Below are 26,991 nucleotides of genomic sequence, written 5' to 3'. Positions count from 1 at the left end.
AATCGCTCGCTATCATGTCTGTCCCAGCTGGCTACTATTAGCCTAGCTGCTAGCTGCCCTACATGTCTCCTCTCGTATGATAAGTAACTTCCCCAACAACCAACACTGGGTGAGCTTAGCGAATATATGGAAAATAAATTCAGATCTGTGATGCAAATCAAATGAAAGAGAGCCAAAGAAGGCTGCACGCGGCGTAAATACACTCAAAAGTCCCGGAGAGTTGGGGAGAATAAACAACAGAATGAAGCCGGTAGTCTCTGGCCACTGATTGGCCAGACAATAGTCTCTGGCCAATCAGTGGCCGGCCGTCTGCCGACGTCACCTTTTAGCATCGGCTCAGCTCGCTTGGAACCTAGAGCGAGGCAATACCAAAAAAGCAGCCGCTACGTGGTACCAGGTACCATGAAATTGCGGTGGAAAAGCCAAAAATGCGAGTTGAGTCGAGTCGAGCTGATACCATGCGGTGGAAAAGCGCCAAAAGTCACCATCATCATCTTTCTGGCCATCTGAACTCTCATCAGTGGTGTCGTTAAGTGGAATTGAGATGTCACTCTCTTCTGAGCTACTGTAGACTAGGGCTGGCCCGAGTTATTCGAATATTCGAATACTCGTTCGGAAAATTAGTATTCAGAGCTTAAATTAGTATTCGGAGCTTCGCCACTGGCACAACTCTCAGAAATGTACTTTGCACTAGTTGCTCCGTGCTTGTGGAACCAACTGCCACCTGACAAATGTGATTCCCTCTACATTTCTGCCTTTAAATCAAGGCTCAAAACCCATCTGTACACCCTGGTTTTTCCTCCCCATTAACTATCTTACCTCTGCACTACTATCTTTGTTTATGTGGATGTATGGGCTTTACGTCTTTTATTTTGGTTATTGTTATTTTACCTTCATTGTTTACCTACTGAATGCACTATGTACAGCACTTTGGACAGTGCAAACTGTCATAAATGTGCTTTTATAAATACATTTTACTTACTTACTTATAACTCACCCAGGCCCTTTGGCACAAATCACCCTAATCCCAGAAATTTGGATAATAAGCATGATGCAGCAATTTAGGGCTGACATCGTGCTAACTGTATAAACTCAAAATGTAGCATACCAAAGCACTAAACATGTGTCAAATGTTTTCAAAGTTGTCTATAAGTGTTCAGACACAATAATCAAAAAACCTTGATCATGGAAATTTTACTTTGAAAGGCAAAACACAGTTTTTTGAGCTTAAATGTGCTTATATCTTATTCCTTGTGTCTCCCTTCTTTACAGGATGAGTCAAATGGATGGCTCTTCTTAAATATGTGGTCACATTTCCAATTTCTTCCACGGTTTTCTAGAAACAAGGGGTGTCACAACTTCCAAAATACACAACTTAGGCCACTCTCCCCTATTAAGTGTTTATTTAACATAACTCGTATTTGATTGCTTTATTCTTCTCTGTGCAGAGTCTGAAGACCCACCGTCTGTCAATCCTTCCAGTGTGGATGACAACATGGAAGATTCTGACACAGAAAAGGACTCGGACGGCAAACCGACCACGAAAGCATCTTCGTCCGTGACAGGGCTGGACGAGTACGAGTTCAAGGACGAGGAAGAGGAGGAGGATCTGAGTAAAGCCCTGAACGACAGACACATCCTCCGCAGGGAACTACGGCAGAGAGAGAAGGAAGAGAAAGAACGGAATCACGGGGCAGGGAAGCAGAGTGGCAAAGGGGATTCCTCCTCCAAGTCCAAAAAGCAGAAGACTCCTCGTGTCCCCTGCACCTCCGATTCGTCCAGCGATGAAATGGAAAGCCTTCCAGAGAAAAGGAATTCTCCAACCTGCTCTTCTCAGAGCTCAGAGACTCTCAAGGTCGACACAAGGTCTAAGAAGGAGAATGCCGAGATAAAAGACAAGGGCAAGGTCAAGAGGAAGAGCAAAAGCCAGAATAAAAACAAGGAAAACCAAGAGGATGGGAAAGAGAACAGCAAAACTTTGGTCTTGTCTCTCGCCGCCGTCTCAGAGAGCACAGACAAGGGTCGTGAGGAAGACTCCTTCAAGATGTCTTTCAGTCCTAAAGATGACTCTTCCGTCCACCTCTTCCATTTGTCGTCCATAAAATCTCCCAAACTGAACCACAGCCTCACAGACAAACAAACGCCACTCAAACAGGAAAATACTAAGATGTGCATCTCCATCAGTGACAGCTCATGTCCGGTGGACGGTGTCAAATACAACCACTACAACACAGAAGCAGACTACTGCACAGAAGGCTCCAGCACCAAGGGGTGCAAGCACAAGGAAAAGAGCAAACATCAACAAAAAGACTCCAGTTTAGACGGTGACGACGGCCATTCCAGTCCTCACAAAGACAGCAGCATAGGAAACAGTGTAGACAGCACTGAAGGGGCCTTACGGAAGACTGACTTAGACGGCAAAGTCGTAAAAAAGCATAAACTTAAACATAAGGAGAAGGACAAGCACAGGAGGGAGTACGAGGCCGAGCGGAGCCGGCACAGGCAGAAGGAAGCCAGGAAAGACGGCCACAGGAATTTGGAGTTTGACAGAGAGTTCTGGAAAGAGAATTTCTTCAAAAGTGATGAGACAGATGACTCTCTGCCAGTGAAAAAGGAAGGTGAGGACAATAGTTCACTGCAGAAAAGCGCTGATTCTTCTCCTGTTAAAGACGAGAGAAACACAAAAGAGAAGCACTCCAGCAGCAAGGACAAGAGGCCGCGGGAGGAGCGAGAGAAAGACAAGGCTGTGAAGAAAGAGAGGAGGGACGACAAGGTAAAGGATTCAAAGCTGAGTGAGCGTGACGACAGACTGGACTGCCACGGCTCAGGGCGGATTCCTGAGGAGACGCTGCAGAGCAACAGCAGCATGAAAGAAGAGCCAGAAGAGAAAGCCATAAGTGGGAACACAGCTGATCAGGAACAGCTGGAGCCCGCTGAAAAAGGCTTACGCGAGAAAACTGACAAGAGGCTCCCAGGAAAGGAGAAGGATTCAGAAAAAATGGAGAAGAGGCATCCTGACAAGGAAAAAAAGGTCAAAACAGAACACACTGACAAAGCTGAACCGCAGAATTCAGTGGATCGTTGGAAGGAAAAAGAAAGAACGGGAGCCATTTCTTCTTCCCACACACCCGGAGACAAGAACTACAAAGAGAATGAAAGACTGAAATCTCTATCCACAACAAAGAAGCATGAGGACAGCAGAAAAAATAAAGATAAGCTAGACAAGCGGTCTGATAGAGAGAGGCAGGACCGGGAACACAGTGTTGGGGATCACAGAGAAAAGGAACGCACAAACTCTGATAAAAAAGGAAAACCTCTGGAGAAGAGCTTAGATCATAGTAAATCTGATCGCTCAAGAGAAAAGGACTGTGACAGGAAGAAGAGAGATAAGAATAAAGATGGCACTCCATCATCCAGCTCCAATCTGAAGTCGCTTTTAGAAGAAAAGAAAAGCTATCTGTCCGAGAGCAGCAAGTCCTTATCGGCAAGATCGAAGGAGGAAGTCGTGAGAACACCGGAGAAGGATCGCGATCGGAGAGACCGGGATCGTGACTCGGATAAACATAAGGATAAGGACCGTCATAAAGACCGCTCACAACAGGCCAAAATCAGCAAGGCCAGAACCAACGAAACAGATGTGGACAAGGCCAAATCTAAAGCCTCGCCAGCAACGCGAGACGCCAAGCCCAAAGAGAAGAGGCTTGTGAACGACGACTTGATGCAGACCAGCTTTGAGCGCATGCTCAGCCTGAAAGACCAGGAGATAGAGCAGTGGCATCGCAAACACCTGGAGAAAATCAAACAAAAAGAGCGGGAAAGGCTCAAACAGCGGCCGATGGCTGATCAAGGGAAGACCAAGCCTAAAGACAGAACAAAGAACGAACCTAATTTGAGTAAGGATCTAATGCGATCCAAAAGTTCTGAAGCCTCTGATGTCCACAGCAGAGATAATAAACCTCTGAAGGACGGCACCAGCCCCAGAACAATGTCTCTGGATGGAAAGACTCTGCCCTCTATCAGCGCAAAGGTCATGTCAGCTGTGGAGAACTGTCTCACCCGATCACCCAGACCGGAGATTGAACGATGCGGCCTGATGTCTAGGTCTGTGTCTTTGGTTTCTGTCGCAAGCTCTGAAGATTCTTGTCAAGCGACGACGTTAACGCCCAGACACGTCGAATACGATTCCGACATGAACATGGAAGCCTCCGACTCACAACCGGCATTCCTGCAGTCTTCCCTGGTCATCCAAGCCACCAGGTCGCCGTCCATTCACGATAAAGATTGCAACAGTCTTCCAGATGCGCAGCAAAGTAATCGCACACTGATGTCCAGCAGACACGAGACTCCGTACCTTAGGGCCATTCTGGACGAGGACGCCAACTCATCGACCGAAGGGAATCTGCCCAAACCCATTCAGCCTACAGAAGAGCAGAGAACAAAGGAGACCTCGATGGAAACAGAGGAGACCCTCAGTTGTCAACCATGTGTGAATTTAGTCACTGATTCAGTTACAGAGAAAGAGGGGGGAACTCCTGGTGGGTTAACACCACAAATATCTAACGAAGACCCAGAGAGTGAAAACCAGACACTTCCAGAGTCTACTGTCTCTCAAACAGAGTCACCAGAGCTGAAACCTCTTTCCTCCTCTGATCCTCCTGTTGCCATGGACTTCCAGTGTCCCACAGAGAATTCACAGACAGAATGTTGTAACAAGGATGCTGATCAACCATCGATACCTGCAGCCGAGCTGTCAGCAGTCACAATAACAAAAACCTTCCAGCAAAGTGAACCACTTGCGGTTTCTGGAATGGAGAACTCGCAGCAGATGGAATCTAGTACCCCACCTGTTTCTGACCATGAAGACAAACCTGTGGAGAGTTCTGAAGGATTAGAACAAGAGAGTAAGGAAGCTGTGTCAGAAAGCTTCAGAACGGAGCGTGTTGGAAGTCCTGTACCGTCCATCAGTTCGCACATTCCAATTTCCTCTTCAGGGGAGACGTCAGGCTTCAGTAAAACCAGTTCAGAGTCTGAAGTTTCTCAAGAGGAAATGGATGTAAATAACTACGACTGCAAGAAATCTTCCAGTGAAGCTTCAAGTTCATGTCTGGATGGCCAGGTGGACAGTTTGCCGACTGCATCGTCTTCAAGTGTGACCACCGAACACAAAACTGAAGAGACAACGGAAGTCCCTCCGAGCTCGGAGAGCCACAGTGATGCTGCTGTGTCCCGTCCAGCTGAGGATTCATCCGGTGATGTCAGCCTTTCTACAGAGGGACCTTCTGAATGTAAAGCCGAGGCCCAGAGCTCCGAGCCGATGGATGTGACGCCCGCCGACGAGAGAGACTCCTCCTCAGCTGGAGAAGATCAGAGTCAAAGCACTAGCCAATCGGCAGCTCAGACTGACTTTAGCAGCAGCTGCAGCGCATCGGGAAGCTCCTCGCCTCAATCTGGAGACAGGGATTCTGATTCTTCAGGGTCCAAGGGCAAGGTTCGCTCTGCTGATGAGGACATGGACATCCACCATCCCCATCCACGCAAGAGAAAGATGCCTAAAGTGTCGACGTCCCAGTCATGCTCCACACCTCAGCAGGACAAGGAGAGTGGCCAGCAGTCACTCGCTGCGATAGTGGACTCTGTAAAGCTGGAGGAGATTGAACCGTACCGGACGGAGAGGGCCAACCCGTACTACGAGTTCCTGCACATCCGCAGGAAGATCGAGGAGAAGCGCAAAGTGTTGTGCAGCGTCATCCCTCAGCCGCCGCAGTATTATGACGAATACGTAACCTTCAACGGATCCTACCTCTTAGATGGGAACCCCTTCAGCAAGCTCTGCATACCAACAGTGAGTTTTTTTTTATTCCCTTTTAGATCTTTGCATGTTATATTGACATTAATTGATTTTAATGTTAGGGAACTCAATTACCTAATATAAATGTGGTTAATTTTCCAATTTTCTACCCTTTTTTTTAATTTAAGTTTTTATTTGGAGCAAAATTGGTGTCCATTATACAGCACAACATGCTTACATATTTTTTTTATTGATAAAACAGTAATACATATATTCTTCTGACATCCCATTGCAGTGTTGATTGTTTTTAACGTCTCCCTTCTCCACTGTCTCATAAGATAACACCACCTCCATCATTACCTGAGCAGCTGAAAGAGATGTTCAAACAACAAGAGGTTCTCCGTATGAAACTGCGACTACAACACAGCATTGAAAGGGTACGTAGCTTTACTCTAGTGTTCTTTTGTTTGGGTTTGGCTGAGTACAGCTAGACACTTTTTAGTGTCACTTTTAGCAGCTGGAATGGAACATATTGTGTAATATATATCTGTGTGCTATTCTTATATTCTCCTGAAGTCTGTAGCAGGATATCAATGTTACATAGCCGCATATATGATTACATTTGTTGTATTAATTGGACCTATTTCTTCCTTTCCCTCCCAGGAAAAACTGATTGTTTCTAACGAACAGGAAGTCTTACGAGTCCATTACCGGGCAGCTAGAACGCTGGCCAATCAGACTCTGCCTTTCAGTGCCTGTACGGTTTTATTGGATGCTGAAGTGTACAACATGCCTCAAGACGTCCAGGTAAGCAGCAATGTTAACACGTGTGAGGTTCTTTGTCAGTCCCGTGTTTTGGGTTTCAGCCTGTTCTTTGTGATAATGTGTGGAAATACTGAATGTTTGACAAGTTATCGTGCGTTTGGTTCACAGAATGAGGATGGCAAAACGTCAGTGAGAGATCGGTTCAACGCCCGGCAGTTTATGTCCTGGTTACAAGACGTTGATGACAAGTTTGATAAACTGAAGGTGAGATTGTTTAGAGTGCCCACCTCCCTTCAGCAAAATGTACATTTGTAGTTGACAACAGTAATAGGACTCAGTGTAGCTAAAGTATGATTTTCGATATGTACCAATGATAACAAGAAATATTTCCTCATCAAGTATCATATTTTGTTCCCTAAGAAAGGATGTGTAGAATAAAATGATGGTGGTCTATGTTCCAACAACCCATTTTCTATAGTTTTTAATTTCTGATCATTCAGGACATAATGTAATGTTTGCCGGGAATTACTGACACACCATACTGGTTTAAGAGTATTTAAAAACAAAAAACAGTCACACCCAGTCACTGACCCTGCATTGAGTGATTTTTCTTTTATGCTTGAACTCCAGTTCCAAGTTCTTATTCAATTTGTTTACTTGAACCTTTGACAGTCTGGTAACTGGCTGAACTGTGACACTTGGTTTCAGGCCATTTCTTTCTACCTTTTGGAACTATTAAATATAATTCATAAAAGAGAGGGAATAAACAAAGCAAGCTGTTCTTGATCTACTGCCTTTATGTCTGCATTGTTGTTGGATTTTTTTTAGATCCAGATAGGGCAGCGTCCTCATTGCCTCATTCCTCAGGGAAAACCTCCCTCATATCCCTGACTTTTCCACCCATTGTTTAGAACTGGGAGGGTTCCTTTCATGCTATAATATGAGGCTTCAGCAGTGGACAAATCAAGTGGATATCTTCCAAAGTTCATGTCTTTTTAGTGTGAAGTTAACTCTCTTGCTTATTATCCCTTCACTGTAACTTAACAAGGAAACGCCGTCTACTATTTTCAGGGCGTTTTCCCACCTAAAGTTTGGTTCTTGTTCACAAAGCTGCATTTACTATTAGCAGACAAACATGTTCTATTCGCAAGGAAACTGCTTTAGAATTTGTTTCCATGAAAACTACCGAAAGTAAACAAATAGTAAAAGTAGAACAGATAATTGTCCCACTTTCTAATTTCATAATGCAGGAACGACTACAGGGTTGTTGTTGGCCCAAGTCATTGTTATTACATCGTTTGCATTTATTACTTTAGGCGAATGATACAGTTTGAAAATGAGGTGCAGCTGCATGACCACCATTATTCTGAATGATTTGCAGCATTAAGTAAGAAGCTGGTCTAATCCAGAAAAGCAGCATCATTGGGTCCAACATTCGGTCGGAGAATTTTGTGCCTGGCTGATAGTCATTTTGGTACATATGTTTGTGTTTGTCTTACTGCTCCTAAATAAGAACATCTAGTATATTTGATCACATGCATAACCCTGTCTCTTTTCCCTCCTCAGACGTGTCTCCTGATGCGGCAGCAGCACGAGGCTGCGGCCCTGAACGCCGTGCAGCGTCTGGAGTGGCAGCTCAAACTGCAGGAGCTGGAACCGGCCACGTACAAGTCCACCAGCATCTTTGAGATCCCAGAGTTCTACATCCCACTGGTGGAGGTCAATGACGACTTTGACCTGACGCCCATATGAGCAGTGGGACAGACCGGGCTCTGCCACAGCGGGGCGGGCATGTAGCGGACACACCAGAGGGCAGCCGCCACATTCAAAGGAAACGGAAAGGAGTCAAGCACTTAGAATGTGGCGGTGGTGAAAGAGAGCACTTACAATAAGAGACCATTTTACTCCACAGCTCTTTGAGTCCAAACCGGCAGGCCCACCATAAGGACTGACTGTCCCTGGTACAGACGTAAAGGGGTCCAGGCCAGAGATGAAGCCCAGGGGGCAGAGACCAAACGCTGGACCGGGCGGTACAGAGAGCTGCTGCTCCTCATCAAGCAGCTGAAAGATTTCAATTGTTTTCAAAGTGAGTGTCCATACATTGTGTACAGACTTGTGCTCTTAATTTTTTTAACTTATTTTATACATAAAACAATTGTGCATTTTGTAAATAGTCATGTAATTATTGTTTTAAACTTGTATAAACAAAATAATATTTTGATTGTAAAATTGTTCTCTCATGTTTTAATGGACCAAAGTTGGTTTTTATATCGGAGTCCTCCTCGTCCGTGATGTTCTTGTTGTCGTTGAGCTTAAAATCTTAAGCATGTGTTCTTGGCTTTCGTTGTTGTTTTTTGTTTTTACTGTTTTCTTCCTTCTTCATCTGGAGTTCCACGCCACAGCTTGTGTTCTTTGACTTTGGCAAATTAGATGCTGTGCATGCGTTGCGTTGTTTGTACTTCTTTCCTAAAAAGCTGTACTGTGGACTAGTAGTGAGGTTTACTGAAGTGTTTCAGCTTTCTTTTCTTTCTTTTTTTTTATGCGCCATTGTTACGTCCTCTGCGGCCTCACTCCTTCATGTGTTGTCCATTGTGTCTCGCGCACATTAAAGTCTGTTGTGGCTTTACAAGGAAAAAAAACAAACTTTTACAGTTTCAATGTGAGATCACAACAAAACTATTTTTTCAACATAATGCCTTTTGAACGATGGTTCTAAAAAAATGTCTATTTTAATATTACATGACTTGTACATATTTGTAATATATAATTGAATAAATTTTATTTGTTGTGAAATTAAGTGCTGGTTTTGCTGTCATTTATTTTAACGCTAGCTGAAACAATTGGCTGACGCATCAATGGACAACATCTTAATTGGCTTTATTATAGTTTATCAATAATTTTTTTTATCAAATGTTGCTAAATATTCACTGGTTTTAGCTTATCAACTGTGAGGATTGATGCATTTCTCTCCTTATAATTTCAAATGTAACTGGGTTTTTAAGTGTTGGTTTGTCAAAATATGGCGGCACTATTATCCTTAGCCAGTAGATGTCACTGTGCACAGCTCTGCACATCCAGCCAACTTTAGACGCTTTCACTGATGGAACTGATAACATGGTCGAAAATCTCAAACACGAGTTACAAAATGCACTCAAAAGTGACTTTAACAATACTTAAAATGTATAACAATATCTATGATCTAGCTTACTGTATATTACCAATCGGAATTGTTCATTGTAGTATATTGTGTACTTTTACATTTTGTTACATGTACTTACACAATCTTGAATGCAGGACTTTATCTTGCCTTGGAGTAACCTATTAGTGTTACATGAGGCTACTACTTCATTGTCTGGAAACAGAATTTTTTTAAAGGGTTAATGATTCACTTTATTTAAAAAAAAAAAAATCTAAAATAGCTAAATTATGTTCTGCATTCAGGAGGGCATAGCTCCTCCTAAGCGAACTTCTTTTAGGCCTGCAGTTTGTTTTTCCTGTTATGATAATTAGTTCACCATGACACACATTTGCTTTGTTGAAATGACCTTCTCCTCAGATCCGATTCAAATTTAAATGGCGTTGCCCTTTCTCATTGACGATGTGTCTGTTCCTCGCTGACCTTCCTCCCCCTGCAGACTGGAAGTGCGGTGTGTTTTCTTTAGTTTTGACAACACGTTTGAAGGTAAACCTCTGAGGAGTTCAATGACCCATCATCAGAATGCTTTTCTGTTCGGCATAGTGAGAAGCGACAAATGTTCCCAGGGTATCTTTACCCAGCGGGATGTCCGCTCGACCTTACAGCTTCCGGATCGCCCTTTTCTCACCTAATGAGCGCACTCACAAGGCGGCTGATAAGACTGGAGACAAAGGGCCATTTAATGGAGTGGGGGGTGGCCTGGAAGAAAAAAGATTTGCTTGTGTAAAAAAGAGGCCAAACAGCCCACCTGAGAAGACCACCAATGGGGATAGAGTGAGATAGTGAGATTTTACGCGCAGGACTTTTACGCACACAAACTCCAATTGGGCGCGGTTTGAAAGTGTGTCCCTTGGCTGTATGTTTGTGATGTGGTGAGGCGGATCATTCAAGCTCGTTACCCCGAAGACACTCGACTCTGCCGGCCGGTGTGTGTGTGTGTGAGACCTGGGGCCCGGTATTTTCCTTCACATACGTTATGTTGGATAGAAAATGGAGTGTGTGCCTTTAAGGCGCCCGACTGCCTGTCGCGTTCTGCTGCGGAGAGACTGACGCCCTCTGGACACAGTGGACACTTGAGCGGCGGCAGAGAGAGAGAGAGAGCACACACCATCCTGGAGAAGTTCAAAGAGAATACAACCACTCTCTCCCTTCTTAAAAAGGAAAAGCAGTGAGCTCGTTCACAGCGTCGTGGTAAGTTTGAAACTCCTCGTGTGTGTGTTTTATAGCGCTGATCGGTTCCCTTGTTGCTACGCGCGAGTGAGGCAAAGTTTTTTTTAATGCTGTTAGCGATGAGTTAATACAGTAGTTTAAGAAACGCGTTCATTGCCGAGGGAAGCTCATGTTCCTCACATGGTTCCTCTCCGTCATGGGACATTGAACAATTTGCAGCAAATTGGTGAAGTGTTTACGCAGAGCAACGGGATTAGACTGTGTTAACTGCGGTAGGGGGGATAGAAAAAAAATAGGTGAAGGAAGCTGATGTTGCCAGATGTGTGTGTGTTATTCCCCATAACGTGATTTGAGTGCTGGCTTTGAATGAAATGTGACGCAGGCCTTTTGGAAATGTGATGATGTGCAAGTCAGTTCTTGCAAGTTCTGCAAGACAAAGCTGTGTTTTTGACTATATTGCATTAGCCTATGTAGCCTTGTTGTCTGAGTTTCAACTCTATAATTTTGATATCAGATATCACAGTGTAGCTACACAAATATCCTGGAATGCATGAAGCAGACAAATAAATAGTATACAACTAAAAGAAAAAAAAATATTGTTCATTATTGTTTTATTTAAAATGTAATTATAAGTTACTAGAACTTGCTGGATACAAAGAGTTATTTATTCTGTTTTTAGGAACATAATGTTGTATGTTTACCGTCCAAGTTTGTATAATGCTGTATGTTGAGCCACGTCCAAGTCAATTTACTGTCATGGTAGACAAAATAAAGTTTTCTGAATCTGAACCTGGACCTTAGAAGAAAAACTGACACATTTTACAGTTCAGAACTGAATTGGGCTAAAAGAAAAAGTGTCTCAACCTGGACACAAGAAAACCCTCTCTATGTTTAAACATATTCACAGTTTGCATGTCTTTTCCGTCCTATTAGCCCTTCACTTTCCCCCTTTGTGGAATGTCCGTGATGGGGTCTTGTTTATTTGTCTTCGCCCACCGTCCCTGCTCTTCTGATGCTCCTGTCCTGTGTGTGTGTGTGTGTGTGTGTCATGTTGACGTAGGTGTGTTTCCAGTGTGCCGTGCTGGTGAGCCGTCAGGATGAAGCCTGGTCAGCTGATCCTCCTCCCCGCCGCCGCCACTCTCCTCTTCCTCCTATCAGCGCTGACTCTGACCTCTGGCTGCAACAAAGCCCTGTGCGCTAGTGATGTCAGCAAGTGTCTCATCCAGGTAAGAGACATGTCCATCCACGCTCGACACACACACACACACACACACACACATATGAAAGTGATATCAAACTACATGAAATTGTGGTGCAATGCTTCATAGATCCAGTATGATAGTTTGAAAAAATACTTCCGTGCAAACTTTTAATTCTCTACTTCACTTGTGAATTTAGAAGAGGGGGGAATTCTATTGGAGTGCAGCCGAGTTCAAGCGTTTCATCCTGCCGTGTTACAGCTGGTTCTGTGTAAACAGGGAATGTTGTTTCTCTCCACGACAACAACACAAATTCAATATCGTCTGGAGCCGGAGTCGAGTTCAAGTGCAGAGTGGCGGCAGAGCAGCAGCTTTGAAAAAAACTGTTTCCTTTGCTATTTGTATTGAGATTAAAGTAGCAAGATGGATTCAAAACTACACAGCAGCATTCCTTCGGCTGTTTTTTTTTAAGGAAAATATGTCTCGGCCCTTGCCAGTTTTGTATAAGCGCTCCACATATTAAGAACAAAATATCCAGCCGCAGCCAAAATCAGGTTAAATTCTGCCCTGTGTCCTAGACCTGACATGGAGATCTGGGCCGTAGAACAAAGATGGAATCTGTTATGAAGAATGCAAATACATTCCTACGATAAGCCGAGGCCGGGAGGAAGGTTTGGATGGAGCGAGCGAGTGGCGAAAAGGAGCCGAGATTTAAATCTAACCGTCCAGGCTTCAAACACACCTGATCCCTCCTCTACCTGCAAGTCAGCTTAAAGGCATACAGTCTTTCTAGAGCAAGGCATTATGGGTGAAATCCAAACGGCAACCTTCTCAACCACCTTATGTTATATACAGTCTATGGTGAAAACACACACTGGTTCCCTTGATTCATGTGAGGTTGCTGCATTTATTTTTAGGCCCTACCTTTTTTTATTTTCACATCAACCTTTCTGACTTTTGTTGACTTTGTAGCATCACTTCCTCTGTGTCACTGTTTCCCTCCCGTCCACAGCCTGCCAGGTGCAGGGCAGAGGGGTGGAACCCCAGAGTTAACTCCCATTCTGTCATGTGTCCATGTTATTTTTTGAGGAGAGTTAAGAGAAGGGTTTGTCCGTCTTTCCAACCACCTGTCTGGTCAAATTTGAGCTGCTACTTTTCCTCTGCCCTTATTGTGTGTGTGTGTGTGTGTGTGTGTGTGTGTGTGTGTGTGTGTGTGTGTGTGTGTGTGTGTGTGTGTGTGTGTGTGTGTGTGTGTGTGTGTGTGTGTGTGTGTGTGTGTGTGTGTGTGTGTGTGTGTGTGTGTGTGTGTGTGTGTGTGTGTGTGTGTGTGTGTGTGTGTGTGTGTGTGTGTGTGTGTGTGTGTGTGTGTGTCTGGCCCTGCCTCTACAATTAACATCTTTAAAAAGTACTGTGTTTAACCTCAGTGGCCATTTCACCTGTGTGACCTCAGTCGTTTATGTGATTGAGCTGCAGGTTTGCTTTTGCAGGGTGTTGAGCAATAGAGCAGAAAAATAGTCAGAATGTGTGTGGAAAAGATGGCACAGTCATTATCACTGTTATTCACAGCTAGTACAGGGTCTTTTATACATTTTGGCTTGATTAACTTGTATGGGGGGGGCTTCAAACATTTGCTGTTTGGCCCCTGTTGTGGTGATTTGGTTAATCACTACTTTACTTAGGAATATGTATACCTACCATGTAAGCACAGGACCCCTCTTCAAGACAGGGCCGCGCAATGAGCTTATAATGCAAAGTTCAGGTTCAATGTATCTCATCTTCGCCTCAAGATGAAGATGTGATATAATTGTTGAATGCCCATGTTATACCATGTGGCTTTGCTTTGCTTTGCTTTGGTTTTCCAATTGATTGATTGGTCTGACCAAAAGTCCAAACGCCAAGGATGTATTTGATTTACAACAACATAAAAGAGGACATCAGCATATCCTCATATGTTAGAAGATGAAAAACAAGCACATTCTTAAGCTAACAATTTAATTATTAAAATGGTTCAAATCAGCCGACTAATCAATGAATTGTGTGTTCCAACACCACAGATGATAATACTCCCCCCCCCCCCACTATCTTAATTTGATCTAGGCCTGTTCTGCATGTTTGATAATTCAATTTAAAAAAACATAATTTTTTCATAACTTTCAATCTTGAAAGGGAAATGTTCTATTTCCTACATCATTCCCTCCTTGGTTCAGTGTCTGTATGTTTCACCCCTCCTGTGGCGAACAGAGCGTTTGTGGCTCTGCGTGTTCCTTCCTTTTCACTTGTACCAGGTGGCTTATTACGCCTGATGAATCATTGCTCCGGACTACAATAAGCGTTGTAGCTTCCGCGACCCCACCGACACCAACTCGCTAGCTGTCAGAGGCGGGAGAGAGCGCTGGTGCGTGTGCCGTCAAGGAGAAAGTCTTATATTTTGCGCCTCCAGCTCCTCTGTAGCTGAAGCTCTGTGTGTTGCTAGTGATTAGTGGGATCGGCTGTCCGACGTTCGCTTTCACGCTCTGCTGCCATCTCAAGTCATTTGTCTGAATTCCCCAAAAGCCCCGAGGGTGGGAGAACATGAGAGGAGGAAGGAGAGGGAGGCTAAGGTCAGGAGGAGGAGGTGTGTGTGTGTGTGTGTGTGTGTGTGTGTGTGTGTGTGTGTGTGTGTGTGTGTGTGTGTGTACTTGTACAACTATTTTTGTGAGAACTAATTTGAGTTTTACACCCAGGGCCGCTGCTACGCTTTTGGGTGCCCTAAGCAGAAATTGTCAGTGATGCCCCCCCCCCACCCCCCCGAAAAAGAAAAAAAAAACACCCAGAAGCTTGCGTCCGCAGGGCGCGAGCGAAATTTTTTTGCCCTTGCAAGATCTCTGCGACTGCTTTTTGGCACATTTGCCAGCATTTACTAACAGAAAGAACAGCTTAACTTGTGAAAAAACTGCCTTTGCAAAGGAATTGAGTGATAGGATCATAGACTGATTATGAGATAATGGGCCCCTGGGCTTACACTCTTAAAGGGCCCCCCACTTGTCCCTATCCAGTCAGGTACACTGAATTTTCTACACGGATACATACAATTAATGGCAAAAACATATTAAGGAAGTCAGTGTTTCCCACAGGATTTTGGGGTATTGTTGGAGGGACCCTGTACCTTGTTGGGGGGTGGGTGGATTTTTTTTTTACCTTTTTAAAGTAAAATGCATCAATCTGGTGCACTTTGTGAGGAAATTTTAGAGACTAGATAGATATCAAATCCTGAGATGCAGAAGGAACATTATTTTTCAGATTTTTCTTAAACAGGTAGCACTCTTTACTCTGCAACTGTAAAAACAGTAGATTGGTCTGCAGACCCATGTTCTATGATGGAGGGGCCCATTTCAACAGATAAAGGGTGGATATGAACAATTTAGAATTCACACATATAAAGTTTATTTGTGTATGTGTGAGGGGGCCTTCAACCCCCTTAGACAGAGCTACTAATGCTGTTGTTTTTAACTTGCTTTTGTATTTCTCCCCTACTAGTTGAGGGGCCCATGATGATTTCTATCTTGTTACATTTTAATGAGTATTTATATTTAGGCTATTCCTTTTTGGACCCTGTTATTGACATCAGTGACTGAGCTCTTTGACTATGCAACATGAAAAGTTACTATCAGTATCTCTGGCTAAGGGCCCCCCTGAGCCCTTGGGCCCCTGGGCCTGTGCCCGGTGTGCCTGTGCAGTAATCCACCCCTGGATAGGTTACACAATTAAGAAAAAACAACGATGGGCCTGTTCATAACTAATTTATATATTTTTTGTAATGTAATGATTATCATGAACTTTAAAAAAAAAAAAACTATTTTGGGGGGCCCCCGGACCATCTCTTTTTCCTTTTTAATTAAAAAAAAAATAAAAAATAAAAAATTATAATTTTTTTTTTGGGGTGCCCCCCCCAAGAACTTGGTGCCCTACGCAGTCTGCGTACTCTGCGTATAGGGAGCGGCGGCCCTGTTTACACCTTAGAAGTGAGGACCGGAGGGCCGGTGGTGGTTAGGGTTAGGGTAAGGGGCTAGGGAATGCATTATGTCAATGAATGTCCTCGAAAGTATAGACATTACAAACTTGTGTGTGTGTGTGTGTGTGTGTGTGTGTGTGTGTGTGTGTGTGTGTGTGTGTGTGTGTGTGTGTGTGTGTGTGTGTGTGTGTGTGTGTGTGTGTGTGTGTGTGTGTGTGTGTGTGTGTGTGTGTGTGTGTGTGTGTGTGTGTGTGTGTGTGTGTGTGTGTGTGTGTGTGTGTGTGTGTGTGTGTGTGTGTGTGTGTGTGTGTGTGTTGTATGAGGGAAATATACAGTTGGCCAAATTTCTCTCTGTTTAGCAGGGCGGGGCAGCAGATTTCAAAGTTAACACACAGCAGGACGAGGCCGCACATGTTCACTTTCTCTCCCTTTGTCTTGCTGCGGCCGAGCTGAGGCTGATTACGTTTGCGCTTGAGAGCAATAGGAGACGTAATAAGAGCAGCTGAAGCCGTCGGGATAGCCTCAACTTATCAGCCAGGAAGGATTTGTTTGTAGGGTTGAAGAGATTAATCTTGTTTACGATTGTTTATTTTGTAGAATGTCAGAAAGTCAATGTCTTCTAATTGCTTTCTGTGTCCGACCAACAGTCTAAAACCCAAACAGATCAAATGCACCTTCATATAATACAAGGAAAAGCAGTAACAATCTCACATTTGAAATCTGCAACCGAAGAATGATAATAAATGACTCATCGGTTATCATAGTTGCTGACTAAAAGGTGCTCCTATCATTAGCTTTGTTTTGAAATCTTATTTAGGGTTCTGCTAGGCTGGCCTGGAACAAAGACGCCTACAGAGAGCACCCATACCTTCACATTTTAGTTTAGTTTTTTCCTTTCAAATAAAAAAGTTTGATCTGACTATGAAGCTTGGGGCGTGTTTAGACTACATGAATGTGTCATAGCCTACACATAAGGATTCTGGTTTGGGGGTTAAAAAAATGAAGTCACCTTAATCGTAACTCAAGATTTAAACCTATTTAAACTTAAGAGGGACAGAGGTGCTTGTTCGTAGATTTCTATCCTGCATCCAGTCATTATGCTAAGCTAAGCTAACCATGCCACACATCTGTTAAAGCCTCTTCTTCTATTTCCCTTGGTTTTTTTAAAAAGGGACTTTCGTATCTGCTTTGTGAAATAAGAGATGCATGTTTTTCCTTGCTGTTTAGTTTTTTCTAATATACCTTTTGAGAGTCATAATAAGTCATGGGATCAGATGTTGATCAGAGGTTTTGCAGGATTGAAAGGCCGGTGATTCAGTGAACTATGTGTGTGTGGTTTTGCAATCCCTCACTGGTGAGTCACTGGAGAGTCTTTTATCATTGCCGAGACTGTTTACGTGTCGGAGATGCTGCTGCGAAGATTTAACAGAGGAGCTGGGGGGCGGGGAGGGAGAAGAGAGAGAGAGAGAGAGATAGAGAGTGAAAAAGAAATAGAAAAGAAACAAGAGAGGGAGGGAGGGAGGGAACATGCAACATTTTCTTTTCACCTATAAACAAAGTTGAACAAAAAAACAATTGGCCAGCAAAAAAATGTATGACCATACAGCAGAAGTTTATCATGCAAACGTTAGGCAGCAATGCAATATCAAACTAAAAGCATGTCAATGAAAGCTCACCAATAATATAACCACAGAAAAAAAAATAAAACTATATTTTTTTTGTATTTCTTGTCTATCTGTGTGAGGGAGGGGGCTGGGGGTTGTGTGTGTATTGTATGTGTCTACTTATTTTGTCTTTTTTGTCTGTATAAAAAAAATGAAAAACCCATTAAAATATAAGTTTAAGAAAAAAAAACTAAAATAAATATATATAGAAACAAAAAAAAACATCCTTCTACTGTCTCACACATAATAAACCAAATTATAGAAATTAAAAGCTGTGTGTCAGTTTATGTACAAAAATATTGTCTGTTCTTCTTTTGACATCAGCTCCATTTCCCCGTTACTTTATTTGATGCATGGACAGCAAGCCCAAATAACCGACCGCACTTTAAAAACAAGCAAGAAAGAACTACAATCTTCCTCAACCGATATTTTTAAGCGACTTTACAACAATAAGCCCAAAGTTGCTTGTAAAAAGCGGACATGGCAACACTGAAAGAAATAGAAAAGAAACGAGAGAAAGAAAGAGAGAGAGAGAGAGAGAGAGAGAGAGAGAGAGGGGGGGGGGGGGACATGAGGGTAGGAGGAGGAGGATTGTGTGTTGTTGGAAGGGGGAGCAGCCATGTTCTGTTCTCCAGGTGTTTTCTTCTCCCCCCGCTGCCCGCCCGCCCGCCTCCCTCATCACAGTGACCTTGACTCAGAGGAATGTGCTCCCTGTTCTGTGTCAGAGAGAGGGAGAGAGAGAGAAAGAGGGGGAGAGAGAGAGAGAAACCCCTCCAACCCACTTCTCAGTCCCACCTACACGGCCGTTCTGTCTCCTTTACTGTCTCCTCGGACAGTTTGCAGAGGAGTTATGGCAAGCGGCGGCCGGGGGAGGTTTCATGTTTTGTGGATGTTTGCAGAAGCCCTTGTAATAATATTAACCCTCCGACTATAAAAAGCAACACATGGAATTCTCTGCACAAGCTTTTTTTTTTTTTTTTTGCTGTGATGACTAGCGTATGTTTTGAAGCAGGGTTACACAAATGAACCCAATGAACCAGATCTTTATTTCATAACTTTATGAAATCACATAAATACTGAATTATTTCTGCAAGAAAAATACAACCAAATTTCCCCCACCATTTGTCCATGTTTTAGTAGCACTGGTTGACAGGTCCTTTGCTGCACTAAGTGTCTGAGCTGCAGGCTTGAAACCTGACACTCGGTCTTGACCTCAAGTCAGTGGTACACCCTCAGATCAAACTTTTTTTTCACTCCCAAAGTTGATTTTTCAGCTCTGGAGTTTTTGACGAGAGTAAGAACTGTTCCAAGACCACTGCTCCTTTTTTTGTGCAAATTAAAAAATATATATACATGCATTTAACTTATCAGAATTGACATTAAAACTGATTTTAATACTAACATTGACAAAGAAAACTGCGTTTAAAGTGGATGGGTTTTGGTGTTTGCTGAAAAATTATCTGTTAAATAAGGTCAGTATTGGTTGTTGATGTCTATCTATTAGATCTGTGCATGACTTGATGCATGCATGGATGGATGGATAGATAGATGGATGGACAGACAGACAGACAGATGTTAGTACTTTTACTCCACCACTGACAATAACTAGTAACTGAAGCTGTTACATAAACAAAGTGCTGTGGAGAGCACAATAATTACCTGTAAAGTGTAGTCGAGGTTGAAATGTAGTAAAGTAAAAGTGTGAAGCAATACTAAGGTACAGTACCAGTACCTACAATTTGTTCTCAAGTGTTTAGTTACTGTCCGTGCCTCAGCTACAGTGTGAAACCATTCAGGAAAATGATTTGAATGTTGTGAACTCTGACGTGTCACGACCTGCTCATGATGTAAATACAGCAGAGGCTTATTTTTCTCTCCTCAGCGTTATCACTGTTCTCTGCAGACAGGCTTAACATACTTTCGATAGATGCCACACATGCCACGTGCAGCGTATACAGTCTTGTAACGGCATGTGTCCTTTAATAGGTACACACCAAGCCAAAACCTGCTGTTGCTCTCTCTGTGTTGATGCTTTAATGGTACACTTTCTGTTCACACAGCCCAAATACATGTTCTGTTCTGTCTGAGGTGGGATTTTACTCTGTCATACCTCAATGCTTATAAACTGAAAACTATCCATCATTTAATGTCAATATGTTGGATAGTTGCTTTTTCCAGTTTTCTTTAAATTCGGTTGTATGTTTTGATGCGTTACCATGTCATTGACACTTGTCGTGATTTTGTGTGTGTGTGTGTGTGTGTGTGTGTGTGTGTGTGTGTGTGTGTGTGTGTGTGTGTGTGTGTGTGTGTGTGTGTGTGTGTGTGTGTGTGTGTGTGTGTGTGTGTGTGTGTGTGTGTGTGTGTGTGTGTGTGTGTGTGTGTGTGTGTGTGTGTGTGTGTGTGTGTGTGTGTGTGTGTGTGTGTGTGTGTGTGTGTGTGTGTGTGTGTGTGTGTGTGTGTGTGTGTGTGTGTGTCTGTGTCCTGTAGGAGCTGTGCCAGTGTCGTCCGACAGACGGGAACTGTTCGTGCTGTAAGGAGTGCATGCTGTGTCTGGGGAACCTTTGGGAAGAGTGCTGCGACTGCGTGGGTGAGTGTCTCAGTGTCTCGTGAATAAGCAACATGTCTTGAAGCTCACGAATATGAGTCTGATGATTCATTCATTTATATGAATGATTTATAACACACTATAATGAAGTTGTTAGCGGAAGTTCATTCATTCATTTCGTCTTTATTTCGAAAAAAAATAAATAAAAATAAAGCAAGTATGACAAGTTCTAAACAGTTATTAATGTGCAGTGTGTGTGTTTATAGCTTTTCTCTTGCTGTGACCACACACACTTCATATTATTACACCTGTAGTTTTACTATATTGAAGCTTCTACAGTACAACCACACGAGGAGTTATATCGGCTTACGACTATATTATAGCACACATGTGTCAAACTCAAGGCCAGATGTGGCCCGCGACACGTTTTGATGTGGCCCGCGAATCAATTCGGCCGATTTGAATAAATTCTGGAAAAAATAAAAATAAAAATGGAGCCTGTGCCATATCCGCACATCGCATACGCTCCCAACTGTTAGGAAACTTACGTGGCTTACAGCTAGGAATGTCTGCTGAAAGTTCCACAGCTCAGGATTTTAAGCCATGAATTGATGAACTTGCATCTAAGAAGGTCTGTCAGTTTTCTGAGGGCTGTAAATAGGCCAATATATGTGGCTAAATAGCATGCTAATATTGATGATTGATTGTGTCAAGTGTCTAAGGATTATTGCCAAAATTATCTGGTTTCTAATTTTTGCTTTAAGTTACAATATAGCCAACTAGCTAACGTTAGCTAGCTGCTGATAGCCCACCCCAACATGTGATATGTTTTGAATGTACAGAAAGTTTAGAAAAATCCAGGAAAATAAATATTGTGCCTCAATTCAGAATTCCTGAGAGCCTTACTGCATTATAGTCCTTTATAATTGTTTCACCAGGAACCTGAATGTTGTCTTTTCCTTTACAAAAATTAAGACATTTCCACCATAAATTGATGCCGAAAAGGCACAGATCGGTGGATAAAAATCCACCAGAATGCAGGAAATTAAGTGTGTGAAATTCAAAAATGTTGGGGGAAGCACCCCCATACACCCCACCTATAATTTGTCCCCAGAAAATGTTGAAGCGAAAACTAGCCATTGTACGCAGTTTATATACTTACTTAGATATTCTTTTTATTTTTCGATTAAAAATAAGGTATGTCAGTCTGGCCCTTAGTGTGATTATCATATCGTAGAGTGGCCCTTTGTGAAAATGAGTTTGACACCCCTGTATATAGCATGTTTAAAATGCTCTACTAAATGTACAGAATGAATACAGTAAAGTACGAAAAGATGTCATTGTGATTATGGACTGAATTATTATAGTTGGTTAAGTTACAGTGTAAACAACATTGGCACTATGTACAGTTGAATAAAGCAAAAATGCAGATAAGCGGAAGTGGAAATAGAGCAAGCAATGAGCTCCATAGTGGCTCAAACTGTGATCGTAACATATTCAAAATTACTGTGGCACTAATCTCTTGCTGTACCCTTTTGGTTATGTCTGGTCTCGTTAAATCTCACGGCCGAGCACTTCTTTTTTTTCTCTCCCCCGTGTAAAAAAGCCAGATAGTGTTTCTGTAAATGCATTTGGACAGCCGGGGCGTCCCGTAGGTTTCAAACTAGGGAACCGGTTCGCTCCGAGTGTTTGTGCTCTGATACGAGATGAGTGTGTGGGGAGTGAAGCCAGATACCCAAGGTGCCTCTGAGAGAAGTGACAGTGTGTGGAGGTTAAAGCAGTGCACGGGTTCGGCTGTGTGTATATCAGAGCACAGGAAATTAAAAGGGGTTGTTAGTGACTGTCAATGCTAAAGTAAAGTAGCTTATACATACCTACACATGTGGACAGGAAGTCTTCAGGGTATATTTTTTTTAACTCCAGAAGATCAAAGTATGAAGAAGCCGGAAGAGAAAGTAGACGAGGAGGTCGACCTGCTCAAATGAACTTTGACTTTCAGCCTCCTGCAGAGTTGTTGCGGTGGGGCGGGGGGAGTGTAAATCTCAACCAGATCCAAAACAAACCGGAGTTATGAAACTAGAAAAAAAAACATTTGGCTGGTTAAGTCCACTCTGCCCCGTCTGTAACCCGGGACACACACACACACAGTTGTTAAGGGTGGAATAGGCCAACATTACTTCTACATAAGTACTATTTTTTGTTTACCTTATTGGAATGGAAACTCTGAACCGATATCCAAGAGCAGAACTGGAATCTACAAAATTCAAAAGATACTCAACCCTATTTATGACACGAGTAAAATAAGTAAAAATGTGTTAAGACTCAAATTTAGACCTGGTTATTAGATTATGAGACAACTGTCCCATGGAGACAGATACAGTATATAAGACCCTGTCCCTATGCTAGAGTATAAAAGGATCAAGACCATTCGACTGTGTTGTTCTTTGTCCCTTTTTTTTGCATGGTGTTTGTGTCTTGTTTATTAGCTTGTCAGTATCCGTCTATTTAGCCGTTTGGGGTCTTCCTCTTTGAGTAGTTTGACCTGAAGCTTTGTCACTGGTTTTGTGTCTCTCCTGGTGGTTTTTCATCTTTTTTTAGATGACTTGCGTGTCTTTGTGGTCGTTTTGAATCTCAAGTCTTTTCACATGTTGCTTATTCTCTCATCTTGAATCTATTTGCAGTCACTTTGCTTCTCTCGTTGTTTTTGTTTTGCCTATTTGTTTGTTTGTGTCTTTGTGGTCTTTTGTACTTTTCTAACAGGGCACATTAAGTCACTTTACACAGAGGTTGTGGTCCAGTGACCCATAGTCCTGTACCCGGTAGTCCTATTCAGTAATCCATCCATTACAGTAACAAGTACCAAAGTTGTCCTCCCTCTCTGGTGCCTGGTACCCTTGGCTGCCCTTGTGGCCCCGCCCCTGTAAAGCAGTGGCCCTCAGATCAGCTCTGATGGACAGATATTGCTGTTGGTGCTGACATCGAGGCTTTATTAAAGCTCTTTCATGTGGAACACAAATAGCAGTAGTCTGTGACACTGTGCGCTGAACCCCACTGCTGCTGCTGCACAGATGTTGTGGTGGTTTGGAGTTTTCCTCCCGGCCTTTTTTAACAATAAGCCGGGTAGAGGACAGCACGTTTAGCCTAAAGCTATTAGTATATAGATCTCATTTATATGTTTTTATTTTTTCCTACAGCGCTATAGCCTTTTGCGACCACTTTAAGTAACTTTCCACTCTAAACATGTTATCTGTGCCAAAATGCGGGGCTTACTTTGAAGTGTGTCCCTGCGAGTGGTTAGAGCAGGAGTGCTGGGGAGAGGACAGTTTGTATTTTGCAGGAAGGGAGGAGGAGGAGGGAGGACCCATGTGTACTCTTTATCTGAAACAGCTGCTCCGGCTCTGCTCTGAGCGTTGGTTTGTAATCCAATTCCTCTGTCAAACTCCGTTCCCCATGAAATGATTTAGCCATTAGCTATAATTCACTTTGACTCATTTAAAGGGTTGGGGAGATCATATCTGAAGGATGTGGGGGACTCTGTGAAGTCATTACTACCGTATTTGGAAATTAAATGAAGTGTTAAAGAGGAACTTAATTGAGACAAGATAGCCGAGACAGCAGTGTGTGTGTGTGTGTGTGTGTGTGGGTGTTTTTTTCTCTTTTAAAGTGCCCCTGTGAGTTGAAATCGTGTGTGAGGCCGTTCAATGGTTAAATGTGTGTGTTTTGAGTAAATATTATGATTTGCAACCCAACCTCCCTTGCTTGCCAATGTCCTTAAAGGGTCAGTTCACATAAATTACAGCAGATAAATCATTACCTTAAGTGGTATCTAGAGGGATGCACATAGCTTTGGTTTTATTGGTGCACGTTTAAACACAGAGGTCATGTTTTTGCAAATATATCTGAGAATTCAGGGCATTTTATATTAATAATAATATTTGTATTGAAAGCATTTGTGCATATATGTCATTTATTGGCAAAAAGAAACAACTCATTTAAAAAAAAAATCACAAGCATAGTATAGAATTCAGGGCGTTTTTTTGAAGAGGAGTTTACTTCCCATTATATGAAAAGTTAAAACTCACATTTATAGGTTTTTTAAGGCTGATCCTGGGTATGAAAAAAATGTAAAACTGAAATGTAACCAGCAACTGAAGCTGTCAAACAAACATAGCTGAGTAAAAGGTGCTGTATTTAGTGAAGTGGGAAGCACAAAGTAGTATCAAAGGAGAAACATCCTGTATCTGCGCAAATAAAACTATGTTTATCACCCAACAGATATCAGCAATTTTGCACATTTTCATCAGCTGACTCCTTTTTCATCCATCTTCTCCTCTCCTATTAGGAATGTGTAACCCCAAGAACTACAGCGACTCTCCGGCCACGTCGAAGAGCACGGTGGAGGAGCTGCACCGGCCCATCCCCTCTCTGTTCCGCGCGCTGACAGAAGGCGACGCGCCCATCAACATGATGGTGGTGTCTTTCCCTGTGGCAGAGGAGCTCTCCCATCACGAGAACCTGGTCTCTTTCCTGGAGTCGCTCGACACCACGCCACAAAACGTCTCGGTGCCGGGCAACAGCATCCACGCCAGCTACGATACTCAAGGTAACGTGTTTAAAATTGTATTGTTTTTAGATCAACAGACACAATTGAAACTGTTTGTTCGGTCTTCACTAGCTTCTTTTATTCAAAATTTATTATGCAATTCCATTTTAATCCATATACTGAAATATGTCCCACATATATCCCTCTTTCAAGCAAGTTCCAGATTCAGTTTTTTCATTGTAAGATGAATCTTAAAAGTTGTGGAGGTCCACCTACTACTCAATTGTACTTGCTCGGGACTTTTGTGTAATGATACTTTATAATTTTTTTCTCTTCTCTAAATTTCAGAGGGAAATATTGTACTTTTAAGTCTTATTACTTTTTATGCAACCCCCTTTGCATATTAAAAGTATGATGTAGCATTGTATTATGGATTAAACCACCCAACCATTACAATTAGCTACACCCTATAGCTATATTAAAATGCCCCTTATGTGTTAGAGAATTAAATTCACAAAGTGCCCTTACAAGAAAAAAAGGTTAAGGAATAAGACCAGGAAATCATACAAACAATTAAAGACACAAGTTAAGAGGTAAAAAGAAATGAAAGAAAAGGACCATCAAAATCATCCGATGATTAAGTTGTTATTCCCTGCTTTTTGTTTTTAAGCCCCCTGCAATAAAGTTTGTGAGAAAGTTTGACTACATGAGCAAAAGGCTCTGCTCTCATGCTTTGTTATTGCATAGTTTTCTAGTCCCGTCACGTCCGTTAAATCTTTCATTTGTGCACTCTCACTGAGACCAGGGGTAATAAAATCAGGCACGGCACAGAAATGAAAGTCCTACTAAAATAAAAATCAGTTCGGGTTGGGTCAGGTTCCAGTTTAGGGAATTGTAACTGACTTGAAAGTGTTGTTCCTTTGCCATATATACATATATTTTTTTTAAATCTTCATTTGTGGCTGTTGTGGCCATATACCTCCTAATCCATTGCTATTAGCTTTAAAAACACACTCATAATAGGAGTGAGTGATCCCACAGAGCCTCGCAGTTAACTCATTAAGCTCAACCAAAACATCTGGCCGTACTTAGATGCAGCAAATCCATTTCACCCCTCGTGTAAAAGTAGGAACCATTGAGGGGTTAAAAGGTAATTACTCTAAAATGGTGCTTGTTTATAAAGAGCCACATTTACTGGATCGTTGACTCACATTCTTTTTCTTCTCTTTTCATATTTTATTTCAGACAACATGTGCACGGTGGTCTACTTTGACGACTGCGTGTCTATCCGTCAGTGTAAACTATACTGTGAGTCAATGGGAGGATCCAAGTACCGCTGGTTTCACAACGCCTGCTGCCAGTGCATCGGACCGGAGTGCGTGGACTACGGCAGCAAGGCCGTCAAGTGCATGAACTGTCTGTTCTGAAGCCGTGGTTGGGCACATATTGGTACCAAATGTCTGGGCCATGACAGAGGACTGAGGGCAGAGAGGAAAACTATGACTGTTATGTGTTAGCGTTCCTCATTTACCTTGTAAAATAACCCCCCTACACCCCACCTCCTCCTACCCCCTGCAAATTGTTTTTATTCTGCTGTTATGTTTCACTGTATATTTTTTAGATATGTTTTCAATAGTGTTTTTTTTTTTTTACTAGAGGTGTATATGAATAATGTATTTTTACAACTATGGTCGGCTAAATCCCAGTCGCATGCCAAATAAAGAAAAATGTTTGGTGACATGGACTGTTTATGTGTCACGGAAATGTGTCTGATTTTAATACATCTTTTGTTTTCCTTTAAAGGTGCACTATGTAACTTTGGGTGTGTCAGAGAAGTAAAATGTTTCTAAGGTATATTCTCATAACTGAATTAGCTAACTTTACTCACAGGAAAATTGGATCCCTGGAACACTGTTTAATGATAGAAAGCTATCTGAAAGTTACTGTTTCACTTTTGTTTACAGCAGCAGGACCCTCAGTTTTGTTTACTAACATATTCTAATTGTATGAACGTTTGGTTCTCTAGGTGCCTCAACATAATTTTGTTTTGATTAATAATGCTAGAATTATTCCATACTAAGAATTACATGTACTGTAGAGTAAATATGTTTTGCAAACTAACTGCAGGCT

The 26,991-nt window shown here is 42.5% G+C and overlaps 2 protein-coding genes across 3 annotated transcripts in view; both read left to right on the top strand.

Moving 5' to 3' along the window:
* ankrd12 (ankyrin repeat domain 12) overlaps positions 1-9,312 on the top strand; it is a 32,769-nt gene extending 23,457 nt beyond the window's left edge. For both annotated transcript variants that reach the window (XM_080033964.1, XM_080033963.1), the window contains 5 exons: positions 1,449-5,842; positions 6,127-6,225; positions 6,452-6,595; positions 6,722-6,817; positions 8,120-9,312. In XM_080033964.1, coding sequence (XP_079890090.1) covers positions 1,449-5,842; positions 6,127-6,225; positions 6,452-6,595; positions 6,722-6,817; positions 8,120-8,305 — 4,919 coding nt within the window. In that variant the 3' untranslated portion in view covers positions 8,306-9,312. The remainder of the gene's footprint in view (positions 1-1,448; positions 5,843-6,126; positions 6,226-6,451; positions 6,596-6,721; positions 6,818-8,119) is intronic.
* A 1,212-nt stretch (positions 9,313-10,524) lies between these two features.
* On the top strand, positions 10,525-26,599 carry twsg1a (twisted gastrulation BMP signaling modulator 1a). Its single transcript, XM_080034752.1, has 5 exons — positions 10,525-10,940; positions 11,980-12,145; positions 20,261-20,360; positions 24,661-24,921; positions 26,107-26,599. Exons 2-5 carry the CDS (start codon positions 12,017-12,019, stop codon positions 26,286-26,288), a joined length of 672 nt encoding a protein of 223 aa, XP_079890878.1. The 5' UTR covers positions 10,525-10,940; positions 11,980-12,016; the 3' UTR covers positions 26,289-26,599.
* Positions 26,600-26,991: the final 392 nt, after the last annotated feature.

The sequence above is a fragment of the Ammodytes marinus genome (genome assembly GCF_949987685.1).
Source record: "Ammodytes marinus genome assembly, chromosome: 9".
NCBI classification, from domain to species: domain Eukaryota; kingdom Metazoa; phylum Chordata; class Actinopteri; order Uranoscopiformes; family Ammodytidae; genus Ammodytes; species Ammodytes marinus.
This window is presented reverse-complemented; position numbering and strand designations above follow the sequence as displayed.

What these genes read in the sequence shown, in the direction of transcription:
- twsg1a (XM_080034752.1), top strand. Translation starts at nt 12,017, where the DNA reads ATGAAGCCTGGTCAGCTGATCCTCCTCCCCGCCGCCGCCACTCTCCTC. An exon ending in AGAGTGCTGCGACTGCGTGG is followed by an intron (nt 20,361 to 24,660) that starts GTGAGTGTCTCA and finishes CTCTCCTATTAG; the next exon opens with GAATGTGTAACCCCAAGAAC. An exon ending in CGCCAGCTACGATACTCAAG is followed by an intron (nt 24,922 to 26,106) that starts GTAACGTGTTTA and finishes ATTTTATTTCAG; the next exon opens with ACAACATGTGCACGGTGGTC.